Source organism: Cetorhinus maximus, chromosome 7 (genome assembly GCF_964194155.1).
Source record: "Cetorhinus maximus chromosome 7, sCetMax3.hap1.1, whole genome shotgun sequence".
Classification (NCBI taxonomy): Eukaryota; Metazoa; Chordata; class Chondrichthyes; order Lamniformes; family Cetorhinidae; genus Cetorhinus; species Cetorhinus maximus.
In genome coordinates this window covers 17,191,637-17,210,197 of record NC_135885.1, presented here as the reverse complement: position 1 = coordinate 17,210,197, position 18,561 = coordinate 17,191,637, and the positions used below count along the sequence as shown (strand labels likewise).

The 18,561-nt window shown below is 44.5% G+C and overlaps 1 protein-coding gene across 1 annotated transcript in view; it reads left to right on the top strand.

Moving 5' to 3' along the window:
• LOC144682610 (cohesin subunit SA-2-like) overlaps window positions 1-18,561 on the top strand; it is a 123,114-nt gene that overhangs the window by 70,885 nt on the left and 33,668 nt on the right. The window contains exons 18-24 of the mRNA XM_078545103.1: window positions 2,084-2,176; window positions 3,846-3,941; window positions 9,730-9,933; window positions 12,197-12,267; window positions 13,229-13,316; window positions 14,860-14,940; window positions 18,083-18,175. Coding sequence (XP_078401229.1) covers window positions 2,084-2,176; window positions 3,846-3,941; window positions 9,730-9,933; window positions 12,197-12,267; window positions 13,229-13,316; window positions 14,860-14,940; window positions 18,083-18,175 — 726 coding nt within the window. The remainder of the gene's footprint in view (window positions 1-2,083; window positions 2,177-3,845; window positions 3,942-9,729; window positions 9,934-12,196; window positions 12,268-13,228; window positions 13,317-14,859; window positions 14,941-18,082; window positions 18,176-18,561) is intronic.

The window sequence follows — 18,561 nt, the reverse complement described above, 5'->3', positions numbered from 1 at the left end:
CTATAGAGGGAGTGCAGCGAAGGTTTACCTGACTGACTCTTGGGATGGCGGGACTTACATATGAGGAGAGATTGAGTCGATTAGGATTATATTCGCTGGGTATCTCATAGAAACCTATAAAATTCTAACAGGACTAGACAGGGTAGATGCAGGAAGGATGTTCCCGATGGTGGGGGAGTCCAGAACCAGGGGTCACAGTCTGAGGATACGGGGTAGACCATTTAGGACTGAGATGAGGAGAAACTTCTTCACCTAGAGAGTGGTGAGCCTGTGGAATTCGTTACCACAGAAAGTAGTTGAGACCAAAACATTGTATGTTTTCAAGAAGGAGTTAGATATAGCTCTTAGAGCAAAAGGGATCAAAGGTATGGGGAGAAAGCAGGAGCAGGCTTTTGAGTTGGATGATCAGCCATGATCATAATGAATGGCGGAGCAGGCTCGAAGGGCTGAATGGCCTACTCCTGCTCCTATTTTCTATGTTTCTATGATAATGGTTCTACTTACTTTACCCTCCAGCAAGGTAAACCTACCCAGCCAAACTTATTGTTAGCTTAAAACCTCAACTAAGAGAAATTCAAACCATTAAAGGAACTTAGTCAGCTTTACCAGCTATAGACTGGGTCCTGAAATGAAATGAAATGTCTGCCCTCCTGGAAGTTTTCAAACCAGCAGAATTCTCTCAGTGTAGAATATATCTACAGGTATATTATAGCAGAAAAAAACTCTTTATAAGGTTACTAATATCAGCACTTAGAATCTAACTTAATAATTCTAGCATATTGTTATCTATATGTGGGCTCGTGAGGTTATAAATATGAGACTACAACTCTTTTATACTTGCTTATGAATATTTATCATAAGAATTAATTATGGATTACATTATAATAATGTATACTATATCATAGAATAGATGGCCATTAAAGCCTATTATAACATGACAATTCCACTCAAGATTGCTTATAATTTTAAATCCACTTTAATAAACAATTTGGATATTCAAACAAATATTGATTTGAAGAAGATTATACTTACAATCCAGTATAATTTCTCAACAGTATGGGGTGTCAGTGTCTCAACTTTTTAAGGGGAATTCTCTCAGAACTCAATCCTTTGTATCCTAAAGATGGCTGATCTATGTCTCTGTTTTTGTGTGTCTGTGTGTTGGCTTTTTAAGAAACTGTCTTGGTCTCTGTAGCTGTTACAAAACAAGCTGGCATTGTCCATGATATTCTACAAAAACATTTTTAAAAAGTAAGTCTTATCTATCCTTTTTTGAGTCCATGAGGATTGTGTTGCTTGCTGTTTACATTTGGTGTTTGACTGCCCTCCAACAGCAAGGCATTTAAGGTTCTTTTTTGAGTTCCCGCATTTTCTGTGTCTTGTGTTGATTAGCTTTTTGGCAATGATTCAAATGCTGCATAACGTAGTTTAATTTGCACTTCAGAAATGCGATTAACACCTCATTTCCTCATTAAATGGGTCACTTCCTTTACAGTGAAAATGTGGAACTTGCAGCCGCCGGGAAGTGCTTGAAGCGAATGGTATAGAGGCATCTAAAGGGAAGCTAGACAAGCAAATGAGGGAGATGGGAATGAATGGTTATGAAGGTAGATTTAGATGAGAAAAGATAGGAGGAGGCTCAAGTGCACTACAACACTGGCATGGACTGGTTGAGCCAAAGGCCTGTACCATATATCCTATATAATCCTATGTAATTCATACTTCTATCACTACTTCCCTCTGTCCAACATGTCTGTAAAATCTCACCTATTTCTAATTCGTTGTTATCACTGATCAGAAACCATGGGTGTTCATGATTATCTTTTGCCAGTGCATCCATAACACTGACCTATTCATACTATTGTCCACCAGCGCCCCCACCCCCACCCCCCTACAAGCTTCTTGCCAATATCTCTTACCTCTTCCCAGGGATGGTTAATGAGGTAATGCCTCAGCACTGATCTTGTATAGCCATTACAGAATGAGTACTGATTGGTGGATATATATTTTAAAAGCTGCTCTATCTGATACACCTGGACTTACAATGTGGACTTACGTACGCACCTTATGCTGCGATTCTTAGGTTCAAATGACGAAAGAGAGAAAATCACTGATTGACGATCGGGCCAAGCTCACTGAACATTTCATTGTGATACTTCCACAGCTCTTAGCTAAGGTATGTGTGGCACTTTATCCTGTAGTGCGTCTCTTGGTTTTTCCAATTATATTTCATTGGCCCACTCGGCAAAGGCATCATGAGCCACAGAACTCAGAGCGTCTCACGCTCGAAGCCCATGTTAAGTCAGCTGATCACAGCCAGGAAAACGATAGAGTGGTTACATTGCATCACTAGGCAATGGATTCTCTAATTAGTCAATTTTCCACTCCTGAGCTCTGATCTGTAAGCGTAGAATGTTACACCACAGGAGGAGACCATTCAGCCAATCGTGCCTGTGCCACCTCTTGGATACAGCTTTCCAATTAGCTCCACTTCCCCTCGCCCACTGTCTTTCTCCATAGCCCTTCTGATTTTTCTTTTTATAAGTGTTTAGCCTGCTCCCTTTTGAGAGTTACTATTAAATTTACTTGCAGCACCCTTTCAAGCAGCTCTTTGCAGTTGACAACAACTTGCTGGGTAAAATACCTGCTGCAGAATGTATGGGAACATTGAGTGAGGACAGGATGGGATGTTTGGTTTTATATTCAAAGAGGTCACCGACGCTGACTCTCTAGGCTGACTTGGAAAGAGTGGCTGCCTGCACAAGATAATGCAGAAGAGAGCTCACTGCCTCCCATATAACCGAACTCCAACATGAGTCACAGGGAGATTGCTCTCTTCCTGTCGTTGGAGAATTGGTGTTCATCAGCCTCACTGGAGAGAGTAAGGGACTGAGACTAGATATTTAAGGTGATCTTCCCCCTTACCAGCTCCCCTTGCTGCCCCAAGATTTCTGGGGATTTCCCAAGGAACATTACCGGGTATGCACCTGCTGTGGATGCAGGGATCAATGTTTCTGTTATCAGCCCGAGAGAGCATATCTGGCCTTCTGTCTCACTCTCTGAACAATGTGGCCATTGGTGGTCCCAGCATAGCCTGAACAAAGTTAATGTAAGGACCTTTTTCTTAGAAGGTCTTCAGAGCTCTCTGAGGAGGATTGAAGACCTAAAGGTAAGACTTGAAATTTATTGTTCCTCTGCCCACCATTTATGGACAATGTAAAGGCCCTGTGATCTTGTGTTCATACCTATCACTACTGTGTTTGCTGACCTGCGTTGGCTCCTGGTCAAGCAAGGTCTTGATTTTAAAATTCTCATCCTTGTTTTCAAGTCCCTCCATGGCCTCTCCCCTCCTTGTCTCTGAATCTCCTCCAATGCCACAACCTTTAAGATATCTGCGCTCATCAATTCTGGCCTCTAGAGCATCCCCGGTTTTAATTGCTCACCATTGGTGGCCATGCCATCAGGTGCATAGGCTCAAAGCCCTGGAATTCCCTCCCTACACCTCTGCACCTTTATACCTCACTTTCCTCTTTTAAAAGACTCCTTAAAACCTACTCTTTGACTAAGCTTTTGGTCGTCTGACCAAATATCTCCTTGCGTGGCTCAGTGTCATATTTTGTTTGGGGGAGTAGGTCTGTTCCTGGAGTGTGCACAAACCTGTAGCCTGGGCCAGGAAGAATGTAGTCAGGTGCTTCCTCTCAGGGGACTTAACCTTAGCCTCTTCAGGAAAGTGCTACTTAAGACCCTTGGAGCTATTTGAGGTAACAGATTGGGCCTGTTGACAACGGGAAGAGAATCAGATTATGTTAATTCCACAGTTTTCTGTGTTTATGTTAATTCCACAGTATTCTGCTGATGGAGAGAAAGTGATTACTGTCAACCTTCTGCAAATACCTCAGTACTTTGACCTGGAGGGTTACGGCACTGCACAGCTCGAGAAGGTGAGCCGGTCAATATTATTGCATTATTACAGATAAATGAGTAGTCAAAGGAATAAGTCTGTGTGCAGTCAAAGGAACACCTGAACCACCTGAAAATAAAAGGTCCTAAAAATCAGAATAGAAATTATAGGAACTGGAAAAGACCAATAATGATTTGGGGCAGGATATGCCATGGTGAGAATGGAGGGAGGACAAAGGATGTATTAGATGGAATATTTAAAGAATGGAATGTTTGGGAGGGGTGCTGTGGGGATAATAGATCAAATAACATTGATAATGTAGGCAGGACAGGAAGGGTATTGATGGGGAGTGTGTGATTGTCTATCAGGCAATACATTTCTCCTTTTATCCGGTCCAGCAGGCTCCAATATGGAAGCTGTATTCAATCCTTTAATGACCTGGCATTCTTCAGGCCTAGGAATGTTGAAAGGGACCAAAGGGTTCACGTGGGGTCTTCAACTTTCCTTTCCATTTGATAACTCTTTGCCTTAAAAAAGGGTGCTGTGAGTTCAGCTGCCCAGCTTCCAGCTCTTTGTAACTAGGATCTCCCCTGATTGAACATAAGGACATAAGAAATAGGAACAGGAATAGACCATTCGGCCCCTCGAGCCTGTTCCACCATTCAATAAGATCATAGCTGATCTTGTGTTTCGATTTCCACATTCCCATCTAACCCCGGTAACCTTTGATTCCCTTGCCTAACAAGAATCTAATAATTGATAGATCTAGAAGCTTAAATAGAACTCACATGTTGTTGTTGAGAATGAAATATCTGAAGAGCAATCTTCTTTACAGCTGGTCTTCAGCTCTGTCACCTGTTGACTTGATACCTTTCTGTCCTATTTAGAACTCCCATTTCCTCACTAACCCCATTCCCTCCCACCACACACATTTTAATATATATCGAATCACACCTAAGCCTGTCGCAGAGAGGTACTGATAAATAACCTTTCTCTCACCTCGAGCCTCCAATCTTGCTCTGTCATTATCTTTGTTGACTTTATAAATTCTGTTTTCACCTGTACTCCTCTCAACTTTGCTTGCCCCATTGATTGTAAATGCCCATTCCTATTCCTGTGTTTTCCCTCCTCCCTTGTAGCTCTGTCACCGCTGTGCCCCGGGTAAGTTCCCATATACTACAGGATCTCACCTTACCCTTGATATCAATGGCACATAACAAGTATTTGGCCTGACGATCCGATTTATTTACCCTCTTCCCAAACTGCAGAATGTACTCACTATACTGGTAGTTGGGAACCCCACGTGCAAGAGTTCATCCCTGGGTGGCCGGTCCGTGACTGATCAGGCCACTCTCTTCCTGGCTGCAGCGTCTGTTGTCTTCAAGTGCACACTTTTATACGGTTTGGCTCTAGATCTTGTTGGCTAGCACGTGTCTTCTTCAAGATGCCATTAATTAGCTCACATAGTTAGCACAGCTGACATAATTAACACAGCCTTGTGTCTCCGCTATGGTTCCTCAGCACCTTTATCTTGACGCAATAGTGGACAAAATCATGTTTCGAGTCAAAGATCAAACTCCTATGATTGTCCTTCTCAACTTCAACTGCTTGAGTTAATTAAAGTTAATCACCTCCCCCTCCTCCAGTCACAGGACCTGTTCGATAACCAGTTTATCACTTCCACAGTCCTTGTGTCACAGGGTTAGGCAGTCAAAGGTCACCCATTAACCTTTTGCAGAACCGGTTTACTCTGCATCTTTACAACGTTGTCCATTTTCCCATCGTGCTTTGCAGCCTCTACGGTCTGGCGTCTTCTACCACCCTCTGCAAACTCTGCACGTGAAATTTCCGAGTTCCCGCTTTACGTTTGTAACAAGCACATCTCGCAATTTGAGAAAGCAGTGAATCCACAAATTGAAATTCAGCAAAACTGTTGCAAGCAAATAATGAAAAAAATTGCATAAAACATGTTCCCCCCCTTGTATCTTCACTGCCTTGAGATCAAGACTCATTACACCGTGTCCAATTCATTTTCCCCCAGGACCTTTAAACTTTGGCACTGTTCTGTACAATACACTCCGCATGTTCACCATCGTTAATAGTGTTTTAATAGCACAGAAACACCAGTCAGTTTAATAACAAGATGAGTTTTCAACCAGAGATAAAATAAATGCAAACTCTGCAATAAAGCTTAAAAATGCTGGAAATGAACACAGCCGGAAAGGAAAAGATGTTTTGGATGGTTTATAAAGCCTTTGCTAACAGTGTGGGAAAGGGTCCAATGGATTGTGATCATAGGGTTGGAAGCTGTATGTCTCTGTTGTAGAAGCTGGAGTTAACCCCACTTCCTTGGATAATTAAAGAGAAAACCATTCAGAATCCCTGTTTCATTGGGTCAGAAGCTGAAAGGGCAAAGGGGTTAGTGCAATTTTCTCTAAACGTTTCCAGAAGCTGTGGACGATGGCGTAACTTCTTTGCTTCCAAGCCCGTGTTAACAATGCATGCTTGACGAAGGGTGGAGAAATACTAGAACATTTATGCAGGAGTGGCTCAGAGAATCAGGATTGCTCCTGGGAACAGGGATAAACTTGGGGCCGGATTTTCATCATTGGCTCAGAATCGCGAGTTGGGCCGTTTCCCGACGTTGCGTGCCCGAGGTCTGAGTGAATGCGCACGCACATGTAGTTTTCAGCCCGAGGAGTCGTGATTGGACTGGAGTCGGGGTCAACCCCGCTGCAGGCATGAGGTGAAAACTGAGGCAGCTGAATGCCAAGGCCTGCAGGTTTGAAAGCCCAACTCTGGTTGTTCGGGCATCAATGGTTCTACGCTCCCTAGCCCTCAACACTCACCCTACCCTCAACCCCCCATTGCCCATCATATCTCCTATGCCCCCTCCATGCCTCCCCCATACTCCTTCACCCAGTACCCACTATGGACTGAACTCATGAGCCTGATAATAACAGTAGGAAGCATTTGAGGTGCTGATGGAATAAAAAGCATAAATGACCAGGCATCCAAACTCCAGCTGAAAAAAAAAACTGCTCCTCTTAGAAGCCTATAAAACTGTCAATCAAATAAACAACCATTGAAACTCCACTTGGTGGCCAGGGGTTGGGGGAGGGGGGGGGAACACTTCTCTTAAATGCTCACAAATCATTCAAAATATATAGCCATTCAAAAACTTCTTCAAAATACTTCAATCCTATGGGCTGCTTATAACGCTGCCAATAAAACAAAGCTCACAGACCCTTCACAGCTGTGAAAACAACCCCTGATGAGCTAAATCCATTATTTCGGGGTTTGGAACTCAGGTAAGCATTAGTAATGAGATTCCATTGCACAACTGAATAAACAAACACTCCAGAGCTTAATACAGTGGTGCCTTTGAAGCTGCCTGGACAGATGGCCAATCATCTGTCCACAGATGGCCTTCCAGTGAAAGAAATTGGCATCTGTCCAGCTATTTCAAAGGCTCAACAGATGCCTGGACTTTAAATCAATGTAAATATCAAAGCACAGGGTCTAGATGAATCAGTAAAATCAGATTTTCAATATACTATTGAATGCTGAAGAACAATTTATCCACTGGATAAAAGTACTCTAATGCCTGTGAACATTTACACAATGCTGGCCAATTTAATACTAGTTACCTTTTAAGAAAAGAGCCCTCTGTTCAATCACTGCATTAAAAACATTTCATTTATCATATACCCCATTACATTATGACGTTGGAAGTTGGCAAGACCTTTTGAACTAACCTGTCAAAAGGTTCCCAACTCCACAACAGGCTTACCCTAAGGTTCACAAGCTGACTGACCTGACCTGTTTCACACAGGCTTCAGGAACCTATCCACCTTGCTGAAGATATAAAACTCAGTGAAATTCAAAACTGAACAGCTCCTTAAAAGGCTGAATGTGACGTCACTTTGAGTGTGTGTTTTGTCAGGTCGCCACTGGCCATGGTTCCTGTTCTGATCAAAATGGGAAATTTGAATTTAAAGACCTGCGTCCATTTTTGGCCGCAGGTTTGTCCAGCATCAGCACAGCAAAGTCTGACCCTTGGATTTTATAGGGGATTATGGTTTATTGTGCATTGATGAAAGAAGTGCTGTTAACTTGGGGGGTGTCTGGATCACTATATGTAAGAATGCTCTTCATGTTATGGCAATATAAACGAGGGAGAATGTATTCCTAGAGATAGACAGTTCCTCTTCAATTATCAGACAGAATAATAACATATGTTTAGAAGCAGAATTCATTATTTAAACATTTAAAAATCTCTAGCAATAATTTATTACCTGTAGGAATGAGACTGAACAGTTTAAATTGCTGAAAGAAAGAGACATGCTGTCAAAGCTTTTTGTCTTGTAGGATAATGGCTACCCCAATTAAATCATTGTTCACTGTGTATCATACATACTCTTGAATCGACCAAAGGCCGCCACTTTCAGACCTGTAAAGTACCCAGTCTACCTCAATTAACCCTGGAAGAGTAAGGTATCTCAAAATTTTGAGCAACAGGTGAAGCTAGCCATTTCACGCTGCTACTATGCAGTAGCAACACAAGTGGAATTTTCCACTAACAGGGATGCTGCCATCAAGCCTACCAGACAAATCAGTAATGTAGCGTATGAATTTCAATGCTGGTGTGATGCCAAGCACATAGAACGTACATTCCAGTGACTGGCAGATCAGAACAAACAGCATGTCCCTTCAGCATCCTGTATCAGGCTGACCGTATTCAACCAGCCTGTGCTTGCAAAACTCAGAACATAGCGTCTAATGTTAGATGTGATTCAGCAATTGGACAGTACTTGCTGAACAACCTCAAGTGTGCTAAGATTACACTAACAACCAATTTAAGGTTATTGATTGAGCTTGCTAGAAGCTACATATATTCATAGGGACCTGTCCTTTGCAGGCAAACGGAACATTTCTAGGCATTGCGCCTTGTTTGAATTAAACAAAACCCTGGGGGACAATAGTTCCCTGGTGCATTCTCCACGGCAACACCTTGACTAATCAGGGTTGACTTGCCAACCCTTTTCTCAGGCAATATAAATTGTTGTTCCCTTTGAAATTTGGGGCAGAATTTTACCCCCGTTGGGGGGAAGTTGAAGAGTGGGCGCGTGCCTCCGATTGGCATCCCCAATTGGGGGCGCACCGCCATTTTACGTGGGTGGGCCAATTAAGGCCCACCTAGCGTGACGTCCGCACGGAAGCGCTATGCGCTCTCTGTGCGGAAGAAAGAGCGCACTCATTTCCCTGAGACAAAGTGCTGCCTCAGGGAGATCGGCTGTACATTAAAAAATATTAAAAATAGAGAAAAAAAATTCCCTGACGTGTCCCCTCATGTGACACTGTTCAATGGCCTCAATTGGCCATTGACAGGTCGGTGGGCGCACAGCTGATTTTGCTGAGCCCCCGCCTACCTGAAAATTTAAATAGGGCACGGTGATGCCAGGAGTTCCGCCAGACATCATCCTGCATCATTTTATGCGTCGGCGAGCGGGCCCCCCCCCGCCCCCGCTTGCCGACGGGAAAATCCTGCCCTTGGTATTCTTGCGCCTGTTCTGATGAGTGCAAGACAAACAGCTTCGACAGCCTGTCACTTGTTTTTTCAGCAATGCTCGTTCCTGTAGTACAGGGCATATCTTCCTCGGCACAAGGTGCTGGATGATCTGCACATTAATAATGGCAGGCGCTATTAGACTATTGGCCAATTCGCAGCCGATTTCTTACAGGGATGCGTGTGAGCCTTTGATAGTTGGAATTTCGCTAATCTTCTGGAAAGGTCCTGAAGATGTTTTCATTTTGTGAACTGACAGCATTTGGGTGCCTTACTGAAGCAGTTGAAGGAAATCGTGGAACAGCAGACGGATTCTGAAGTCTTGGAATTCTGTTCGAAGGCGTACCTTGTTCTCAGTAATGAAGACCTGGCTACTCAGGGCCAAGTAGATTCTGCAAAAATTCAACTGTTTGACCAGCTTGTGGGCAAGTTCAATGGGATACTGAAGGACTTCCTTCACAAGGTGCGGCCTCTATTTTCTTCTATTTCTATTCCTAACTGAACTACGGGAAAAGTATGACTTTTTTTGAAATGGACCAAAAATATGGATAAAAGAGCTGAATTCAAGAGGTGAGGTGAGAGTCACTGCCCTTGACATCAAGGCAACATTTGACTGAGTGTGGCATCATTGAGGCCTTGCAAAACTGAAGTCCATGGGAATCAGGGGGAAAACTCCTCACTGATTGGACTCATACCCAGCACAAAGGAAGATGGTGGTGGTTGTTGGAGGTCAATCATCTCAGTTCCATGACATCACTGCAGGAGTTCCTCAGGGTAGTGTCCTAGGCCCAACCATCTTTAGCTGCTTCATCAATGACCTTCCCTCTATCATATGGTCAGAAGTGGAGATGTTCACTGATGCTTGGACAATGTTCAGTATCATTTTCAACTCCACAGATACTGAAGCAGTCCCTGCTGTTTGGGTGAGGCTAATGGTGGAGCACCACAAATTATCCGGCAAATTGTGACGATTCACAATTCACAGGGTATCTCTTCTTCGGTACAAGGTTCTGGGTGATCTACAGATTAATAATGGCAATATTCAGGCTTGGGCTGATTAGTGGCAAGTGACATTCATGCCACACAAGTGCCAGGCAATGAGCATCTCCAGTAAGAGAGAATCTAACCGTTGCCCCTTGTCATTTAATGGTATTACCATTGCTGAAACCCCCACTATCAACATCCTTGGGGTTACCATTGACTAGGAATTGAACTGGACCAGTTATACAATTACTGTGGCTAAAAGAACAGGCCAGAGGATGGGAATCCTGCAGTGAGTAACTCACCTCCTGGCTCCCAAAGGCTGCCCACCATCTACAGGGCACAAGTCAGGAATGTGATGGAATGTCTCCACTTGGCCTGGATGAGTGCAGCTCCCACAACACTCAAGAAGCTTGACACCATCCAGGACAAAGCAATCCATTTGATTGGCACCCCATTCACCACCTTACACATTCATTATTGATGCACAGTGGCAGCAGTGTGTACCATATCCAAAATGCGCTATAGCAACTCCCCGGCAACTGCGGCGGCACCTTCCAAACCCATGACCTCTAACATCTAGAGGGAAAAGGGCAGCAGATAGATGGGAACACCACCACCTGGAAGTTCCCCTCCAAGCCACTCACCATCCTGACTTGGAAATATATCGCCGTTCCTTCACTGTCGCTGGGTCAAAACCCTGGAACTCCCTTCCCGGTAGTACTGTGGGTGTACCTACCCCACATGGACTGCAGCGGTTCAAGAAGGCAGCTTCTCAAGGGAAATTAGGGATGTGAACTAATGCTGGCCTAACCAGTGATGCCCACATCCCATGAACAAATAACATAAAAGCAAAAATAGCCCATTAGGAGACAACCAAAATCCGCCCCCTTTTTTTAGTGAAATACTAGGGGATCAGGACTGCAGCTGGGAATAGCGATGAGCTCAAAACCTATATAACTTTATAGTTACAAAACTGAGAGAAGTGAAGTTAACTTGGAGCTTCTCATTTGTGACTTTATGTGAGTGCTCTCCATATTGTAACAATATAATTGAAGATAAGTTGTTCATAAAATTAGACAAGTTCTGGTGAATGACTGGTATAATAACATAACATTAGAAGCAGAATTCATTCTTTAAGATTTAAAACATCTCTGACAGAAATTTACTACCTGTAGGAATGAGACTTCACAGTTTAAATTGCTCCCAGAGAGGTTGATTGGCATTGCAGAAACATAAGCCTCCTCATTAAGAAGCATACATACTCTGTAAAGTTACAGCCCAGCCGTCTTTCTGCACTGACTAATGAAGAACTAGAGCATGGAAAGCAAAGGAGACATATAAACTTAAACAATGTCATTTCCAGTGTTCACTACGCACTCCAGTCCCTATGGCGCCCCCTGGTCCTGGGAGGCCATGTGCATACTGGCGGGCAGATTGAGCCCCCTTCCCAATATCTCTCAAGGCACTCTGTGCAATGAGTTACTTTAAAATGTGCAGTGACCACGTTTGTGTCGACAAACCCAGCAGTAATTCTGCAGCAGCGACATCCTGCGGACAGTAATGAGGTGACTGGCCCATTAATCTGTATTTTTGGTGCTATTTGCTTGATGGAGGAATAATGGGCTATAAGAGCAGGGAAATTCCCTGTCCTTCTTTGAGCCAGTCTGCAAAGCTGACCTAACGCTGCTGAATTTACAGCAATAGCTCTTTAGATGTTCAAGTTATGATCTATTGTGCAACAGGGGGACGGATTTGGTGACCAAGAATCTCACCAGATGTGGTCTACATTGAAAAGAATCACAACTTTCCATAAGTAAGTGAGGCATTGGCATTTGTGAATTGGTCGTTAGTTTAACCATAAACCATTTGATAAGATGTGCGTTGTTATGTTTCTTTCCCTAATGGAGAAATCAGATTGAAGACCCTGTCTGTAATATTTTGGAATGAGAAGCAAATAGTGCCCTAGCTAAAAATGTGCAAAGTGCATTCTGTCGCCATGCACCGTGATGTCTGCTCTCTCTCCTTTTTTGGTGCTTATTTATTTTGCACTCCCCTTTGCTCTTGAAGATCTTGCTTTGTCAGGAAATGGTGATCCACCTGTTCCTTGTCCAAGTGGCCATTTTTCATGTAGACCAGGGCCTCTGATCTTTAGTTTCTTTTTATCTGTAGAATCATTGAATAGTAGAGTGGGTAAAGTAGCATAGTGGTTATGCTACTGGGATAGTAATCTAGAGGCCCCGATTAAGGATCCTGAGACATAAATTCAGATTTTACCATGGTGCAGGGAGAGTTTAAATTCAATTAGTTAAATAAATTCGGAATCTGGTTCACTAATATCCTTGATAAAAGAATACCATTCTTCTGCGGCCTGGCCTATTTGTAACTCTAGACTCCAGCGTGGTTAATGTTTAACTGCCCTCTGAAATAGCCCAAAAAGCCACTCAGTCGTCTCAAGGGCAATAAACGCTGGCCTTGCCAGTGATGCCCATGTTTTGTGAATGAATGAAAAGAAAGCACAGGAAGCCCATTGATTCTGTTCTTTTGAAGAGCCAGTTAGTCCCACTCTCCACTCTTTCCCCATATCCCTCTCATTTTTTTTCTCTCCTTCAAGTATTTATCCAATTCCCCTTTGAAAGCTGTTTTGAAAGGATTTGAGTTAGCATTCTTCAATCCTACAGTGATGTTGTGTTGAGTTGTGTAGCGAAATTTGTACGTGTTAAAGGGAGAGCATCTGCTTCCTGACACGGTGGTGAATTCAATCTTTATTATTTCAGCGCTCATGATATAACTCGATGGAATCTGCTCAACAGCACCTGTAAACTGCTGAAGAGTGACTTGGAGAATGGTAATGTGTCCGAGCAGGTGAGTCACTGACCTGTTACCATGACCAGCTCTCAGAAAGTGTGTCTGTCTTTGTTTCTTGTCAAATCGCTGATTTTATCTGTTAATTCTATCTCTCAGCTTGTGTTGATGTGAAGCAATTTCAGCTTCAAGCTGATTTGCAATGGGATTTATATGATGCAGTGTGATTCACGTCAAACGCTGTGATACTTTCTATGGGGAGGATCAAGAGAAACTCTCCAGATAGGCAGATTCTTCTCTACATGCCGCATGTAACTAGAGCTGAAGGAATGAGCATCACTGGGAAATGTTGGCCTTGAGGAAGACAACACCAGAGATTGCAACCCATCATACGAGAACGGATTTAAGGCCAATAATGAGCAAAATAGGGGCATGTTCAAACCCCGGACGATGCTCTCACATGCTGGCTCTAGGGTAATGGTGTAAGGGACCCGATGTTGCTAGGCAATGTTTGCTATCTACAGTGGGGGAAGCAGAAATTCTGTTTGTACAATAACCCAAAAATCATAAGATAAAGGATAGGCCATTCGGCCCTTCCAGTCCGCTCCACCATTTAACAAAATCATGGCCGATCTACCTAAACTCTACTTTCCCACCCTATCCCCAAAAATCTATCGTTTTCTGTCTTGAATAGAGTTAATAGCTGAGCATCCACATCTCTCTGTGGTTGAGAATTCCAAATATTCACAATGCTCTGAGTGAAGAAATTTCTCCTCACCTCAGTCCTAAATGGCTGACCTTTTATTCTGAGACTGTGACTCTTAGTGTTAGACTCCCCAGCCAGGGAAAACATTTTCTCAGTACCCTTTTACCCTCAGTATCAAGCCCCTTAATACTTTCTAATGTTTCAATAAGGCCACATCTCATTCTTCTAAACTTTAGGGCATATGTGCCTAGTCTACTCAATCTCTTCTCATAGGACATTCCAGGAATCAGTCTAGTCAACGTTTGTTGCACTCCCTCTAAGACAAGTACTTAGGTAAGGAGACCAAAACTGTCCACAGTACTCCAGTTGTGGTCTCAATAATAACCTAAATAATTGTAGTAAGACTTCTTTACTCTAATTCCTTTGTAATAAAGTCTAACATATCATTTGCTTTCCTCATTGACTGCTGTTAACTTTCTGTGATTCCACATTTATAAGACAAGTTTTCACGTGGATACACAACCTCTTCACAACTTCCATGGAAACGGCCGCATGGAATCATTCAGCCCAGCAAAAGGCCATTTGGCCCATCGTGCCTGCACCGGGAGTTATCCAATCAGTCCCGCTCTGCTGCTGCACATTTGTAGGACTGGAAGTATTGTCTTTTCAAGTTTTGAAAGTTATTAATGAATCTGCTTCCACTACCCAAATAGGGCAGTATGTTCCAGATCATAACAACTGGATCATAAAGTGTTAGATAACCTCATACTGAAGCTTGGGTATACTAGGCACTCTGACTTCAACATAGTGGATCACAAACCTCTTTTGACAATGCCCTGTATACCTTTAATGTAACATTAAAGGCAATGTTTGCAAATTTATTTTTCTGTTTTGCAGATTATCATTCAGGCAATCCTGTGCAGCTATTACTATATCATGTGGCAGCTGTCAAAGGTATCTGAAGGCACTTCCTCTAAGGTACAGTCTGTGAGTTTGTTCCCATTGTTTCCTGACCGGATGCAGCAGCAAGTGTCACGCTGTTAAGATAACAACACCAACAGCTCACCTCAGTTTGTGCCTGTTATGTCTCTGACTTTCTAACTTCTGCACAAGTAACACCTTAATGATTATCATACAGCAAAGAAGGAGGCCATTTGGCTCATTGTGTCTTGTGCTGGCTCTTTGGAAGAGCTCTCTAATTAGCCCTGCTTCCCTGTCCTTTCATCACCCTCCTCCTTCAGATATGATGCCCTAAGAGGGCATTGGTGGCCATGGACTTCCATTGGATTGGTCCACGATTATGCTTGGCAAAGTACTGCAGTGGTTTGCCATTGCCTCCTGCAGTATGGCTGACCAGGAAACTCCCCCACTCTTACCGCCTGCCATCAGGTGTATTGGAGGGGTGTACAGGCTGCTAATCAACCATGTTTGGCCTTGTTATGAATGCGCCTTCCATGGTTATCAAGCCCTGAAGCGGGACTTGAACCCAGAGCCTCTGGCCCAGGGTAGGGATGCTACCCACTGCACTACAAAACCTCCACCCTTTCACCATAGCACTGCAAATTTTTTTCTTTTCAAGTATATATGCAACTCCCCCCCTGCCAATGGTTCTACCCCATAAAAAACCCCTTGGAATTTTGTACATCTGTATTGAATCTCTCCTCTGCTCTCAGGAGAACAATCCCAGCTTCTCCAGTCCCTCCACATAACCGATCCCGTTCTACCAAATCTCCTCTCCATGGGTTTGACATCCTTCTTAAAGTGTGGTACCTAGAATTAAGCACAATGCTCTAGCTGAGCTCCAACCCATATTTTATAAAGGTTTAGCATAACTGCCTTGCTTTTCTACCCTATGCCTCTATTTATAAAGCCCAGGACTCCAGTCCTGCTCTTTTTCTTGTAGGTTAAGTGACTGTCATGACATAGGGAAACCCTTGTGCGGAATGTACAGACTGAGAGTGAAATTTAAAAACAAGTGGGATCACAAACTTGATGTGAGAAAACAAATCGGCCCAGACAGTTGGCTACAAAAGCGCATTGTACCAGACACTAGCAAAGGCTTGGATATTTTGGGACTGAATCAAAGGGGGAGCTGGGGAGGGGGCCGACAGCTCACCACCCTGCCCCTCCAAACCCACGCCGCCCAGAAGCAGTAGCATACCATAGCCACGGGTCAAGTGCTGGAAAATGGGAGTAGAATAGATAGGTGCTTGATGGCCGGCACGGACACGATGGGCTGAAGGGCCTATTTCTGTGCTGTATAACTCAATGACTCTGTGACAAAGTCGGCGTGGAGGGGGCTATCTCCACGCTGGCCCGCTCTGTAGCCATAACGCACTGCGGGCGGGCTTAACAAGGGCCGAGTGGGACTTCCGCCCCCCACTGGGGAGGAAGTCCCGCCCTCTGGAGCTGCCGGCCCTCCCGATTGGCCGGCAGCTCCATCAGCCCTGGCAGCGCCGCGAGCGCACTAGTGGGCACTGCCACAACTGCAGCGGGGAAGCAGAAGAAGGTCCAATGGACCCCCAGAAACAGATAAGTCTTGGGCAGGGAGTGTTTGGGCAGATCAGGTGGGTGGGGTGGTGGTGGGGGGTGGTGGGTGGGGTTGGAGGTTGGAGGTTGGGCGGGGTTTGGGTTTAAGTCTGTGGGGGTTTAGGAAGAAAGACGGGGTTCAATCTTAGCGGCCCCTCCTCCCGATCCGCAAAGGGCAGCCTCTGAAGAGTCACCCAAACCCCTTCCTTCGAATTTTAGAAATCGAGCTGCCCACTCCAGCCAAATATTTCACGGCGTGGGCAACGTCCTATCAGGATCAGCTGGCTTCGTGACAAGCCTAGTTGACCCTTGGTCGCCTATTGGAACATGACGGGCTGGCTGCCGATTTCGGGAGCGAGCTTGGGGGGCAGGTGGCGGGGAAGGTGGGGGTGAGGTGGACAGGATTCAGCCCTTGATGCGCAGTGGGAGTTCACGGTCTAAGCTGCAGCTTCCGACATCTTTCCTGTGCTGTAAAGGCAGGGTATGGTAACTGGTACCATTCAGTGGTATCTTACCACCGGTGGGCACAGAGCCATGTGCGGGGCGTTTAACTCTGGATTTTACTCTGCGTTACATAGAGATAGCATCTCCTTCAGCAACAGCAAATTAGATTAGTGTAGCGCCTTTAACATAATTATAACGTACACTTGAATGTTGATAATTGTGCAATCCGATTATTATTTTCTACTTTATTTTAATTTCAATGATCGTCTCGAACTATGTTATGAGTTAGGATCACTTGTTTATTTATATTCTCAACCCAATTCAGCACGTCCCACCATGATGACTTTTCAATAAGCCAATTATCTAACTATTCACCTAATAAAGTATCCTAAGGTCCCTCACAGGAGCACAAAATATAGAGAGTGAGTCACATAAGGAGGTATTAGACCAGATGGCCAGATGTTTGGTCAGCGAGCTGTGTGTTGAGAAGTGTGGAAGAAAGCGAGGTTTGAGAGGCAGAGAGGCGTAGGGAGGGAATTCCAGAACTTGGGGCCCAGGCAACTTACGATACAGCCACCAAGGGTGGAGCACTTAAACTTGAGAATGCACACGAGGTAAGAATTAGAGGAGACCAGGTATCTCCGAGGGTTGCGGGGTTGGAGGAGATTACAGAGATAGGGAGGGGGGTGTGGGGTAAGGCCCCGGAGAGAGGGGTTCGAAAGCCAGGATGAGAATTTTAAAAGAAGATGCAGTGGCAGGGTGTTGGATAACCTCAAGTTTACAGCGGGCGGAGATTGTGGGAGACCAGCCAGGAAGCACGCTGTTAAGCCTTGAGGTAACAAAGGCTTGAATGAGGGTATCAGCAGCGGACGAGCTGAGACAGCGGCGATGTCGGGCGACGCTATGGAGGTGGCAATAGGTGGTCTTACTGATGGCACGGACGTGAGGTCACAGGCCTTGCTTGCCAGCTGTCGCAGTTAAGTTGCATTGACAACTCTTCCTTTCCCTCAATATAAGGATACATTTTTTTTTCCATTGGGTTCAGACGAACTTCAAGAAGCTAATTGAGAAATCACTGCTACGGCACACGGACACGGGGAGTTCCCCCTTTTTTTTTTGGTCTAAGGCTTGTTTTGTTTCTGTCTAGAACATGCAGGAGTCGCTGAGGAAGCAGATGAGGGGGTTCTGCCACATTTGCAGACAGTACCTAAGTAATCCCAGCAGTACTGTCAAAGAGCAGGTCAGTGTGGACAGGCAAATGTAAAAGCAAAATATTGCGGATGCTGGAAATCTGAAACACAAACAGTGAAAATGCTGGAAAAAACTCGGCAGGCCTAACAGCATCTGTGGAGAGAGCAACAGAGTTAACGTTTCGAGTCCATAAGAGTCATAGGGACTGGAAACGTTAACTCAAAACCTTGGCTCTTGTTTCTCTCTCCACAGAGGCTGCCGGACCTGCTGAGTTTTTCCAGCACTTTCTGTTTGTGTGGACAGGCACCTTGGAGAGGCTCTGCGAGCAGGCCTCAGGCTACATGTGGAGTCAACACCCACAGATCGGACTGATTCGCCCCTCGTAGAATTGTATAGAAGCCACGACATGGCAAGCAGGCCATTCGGCCCATCCAG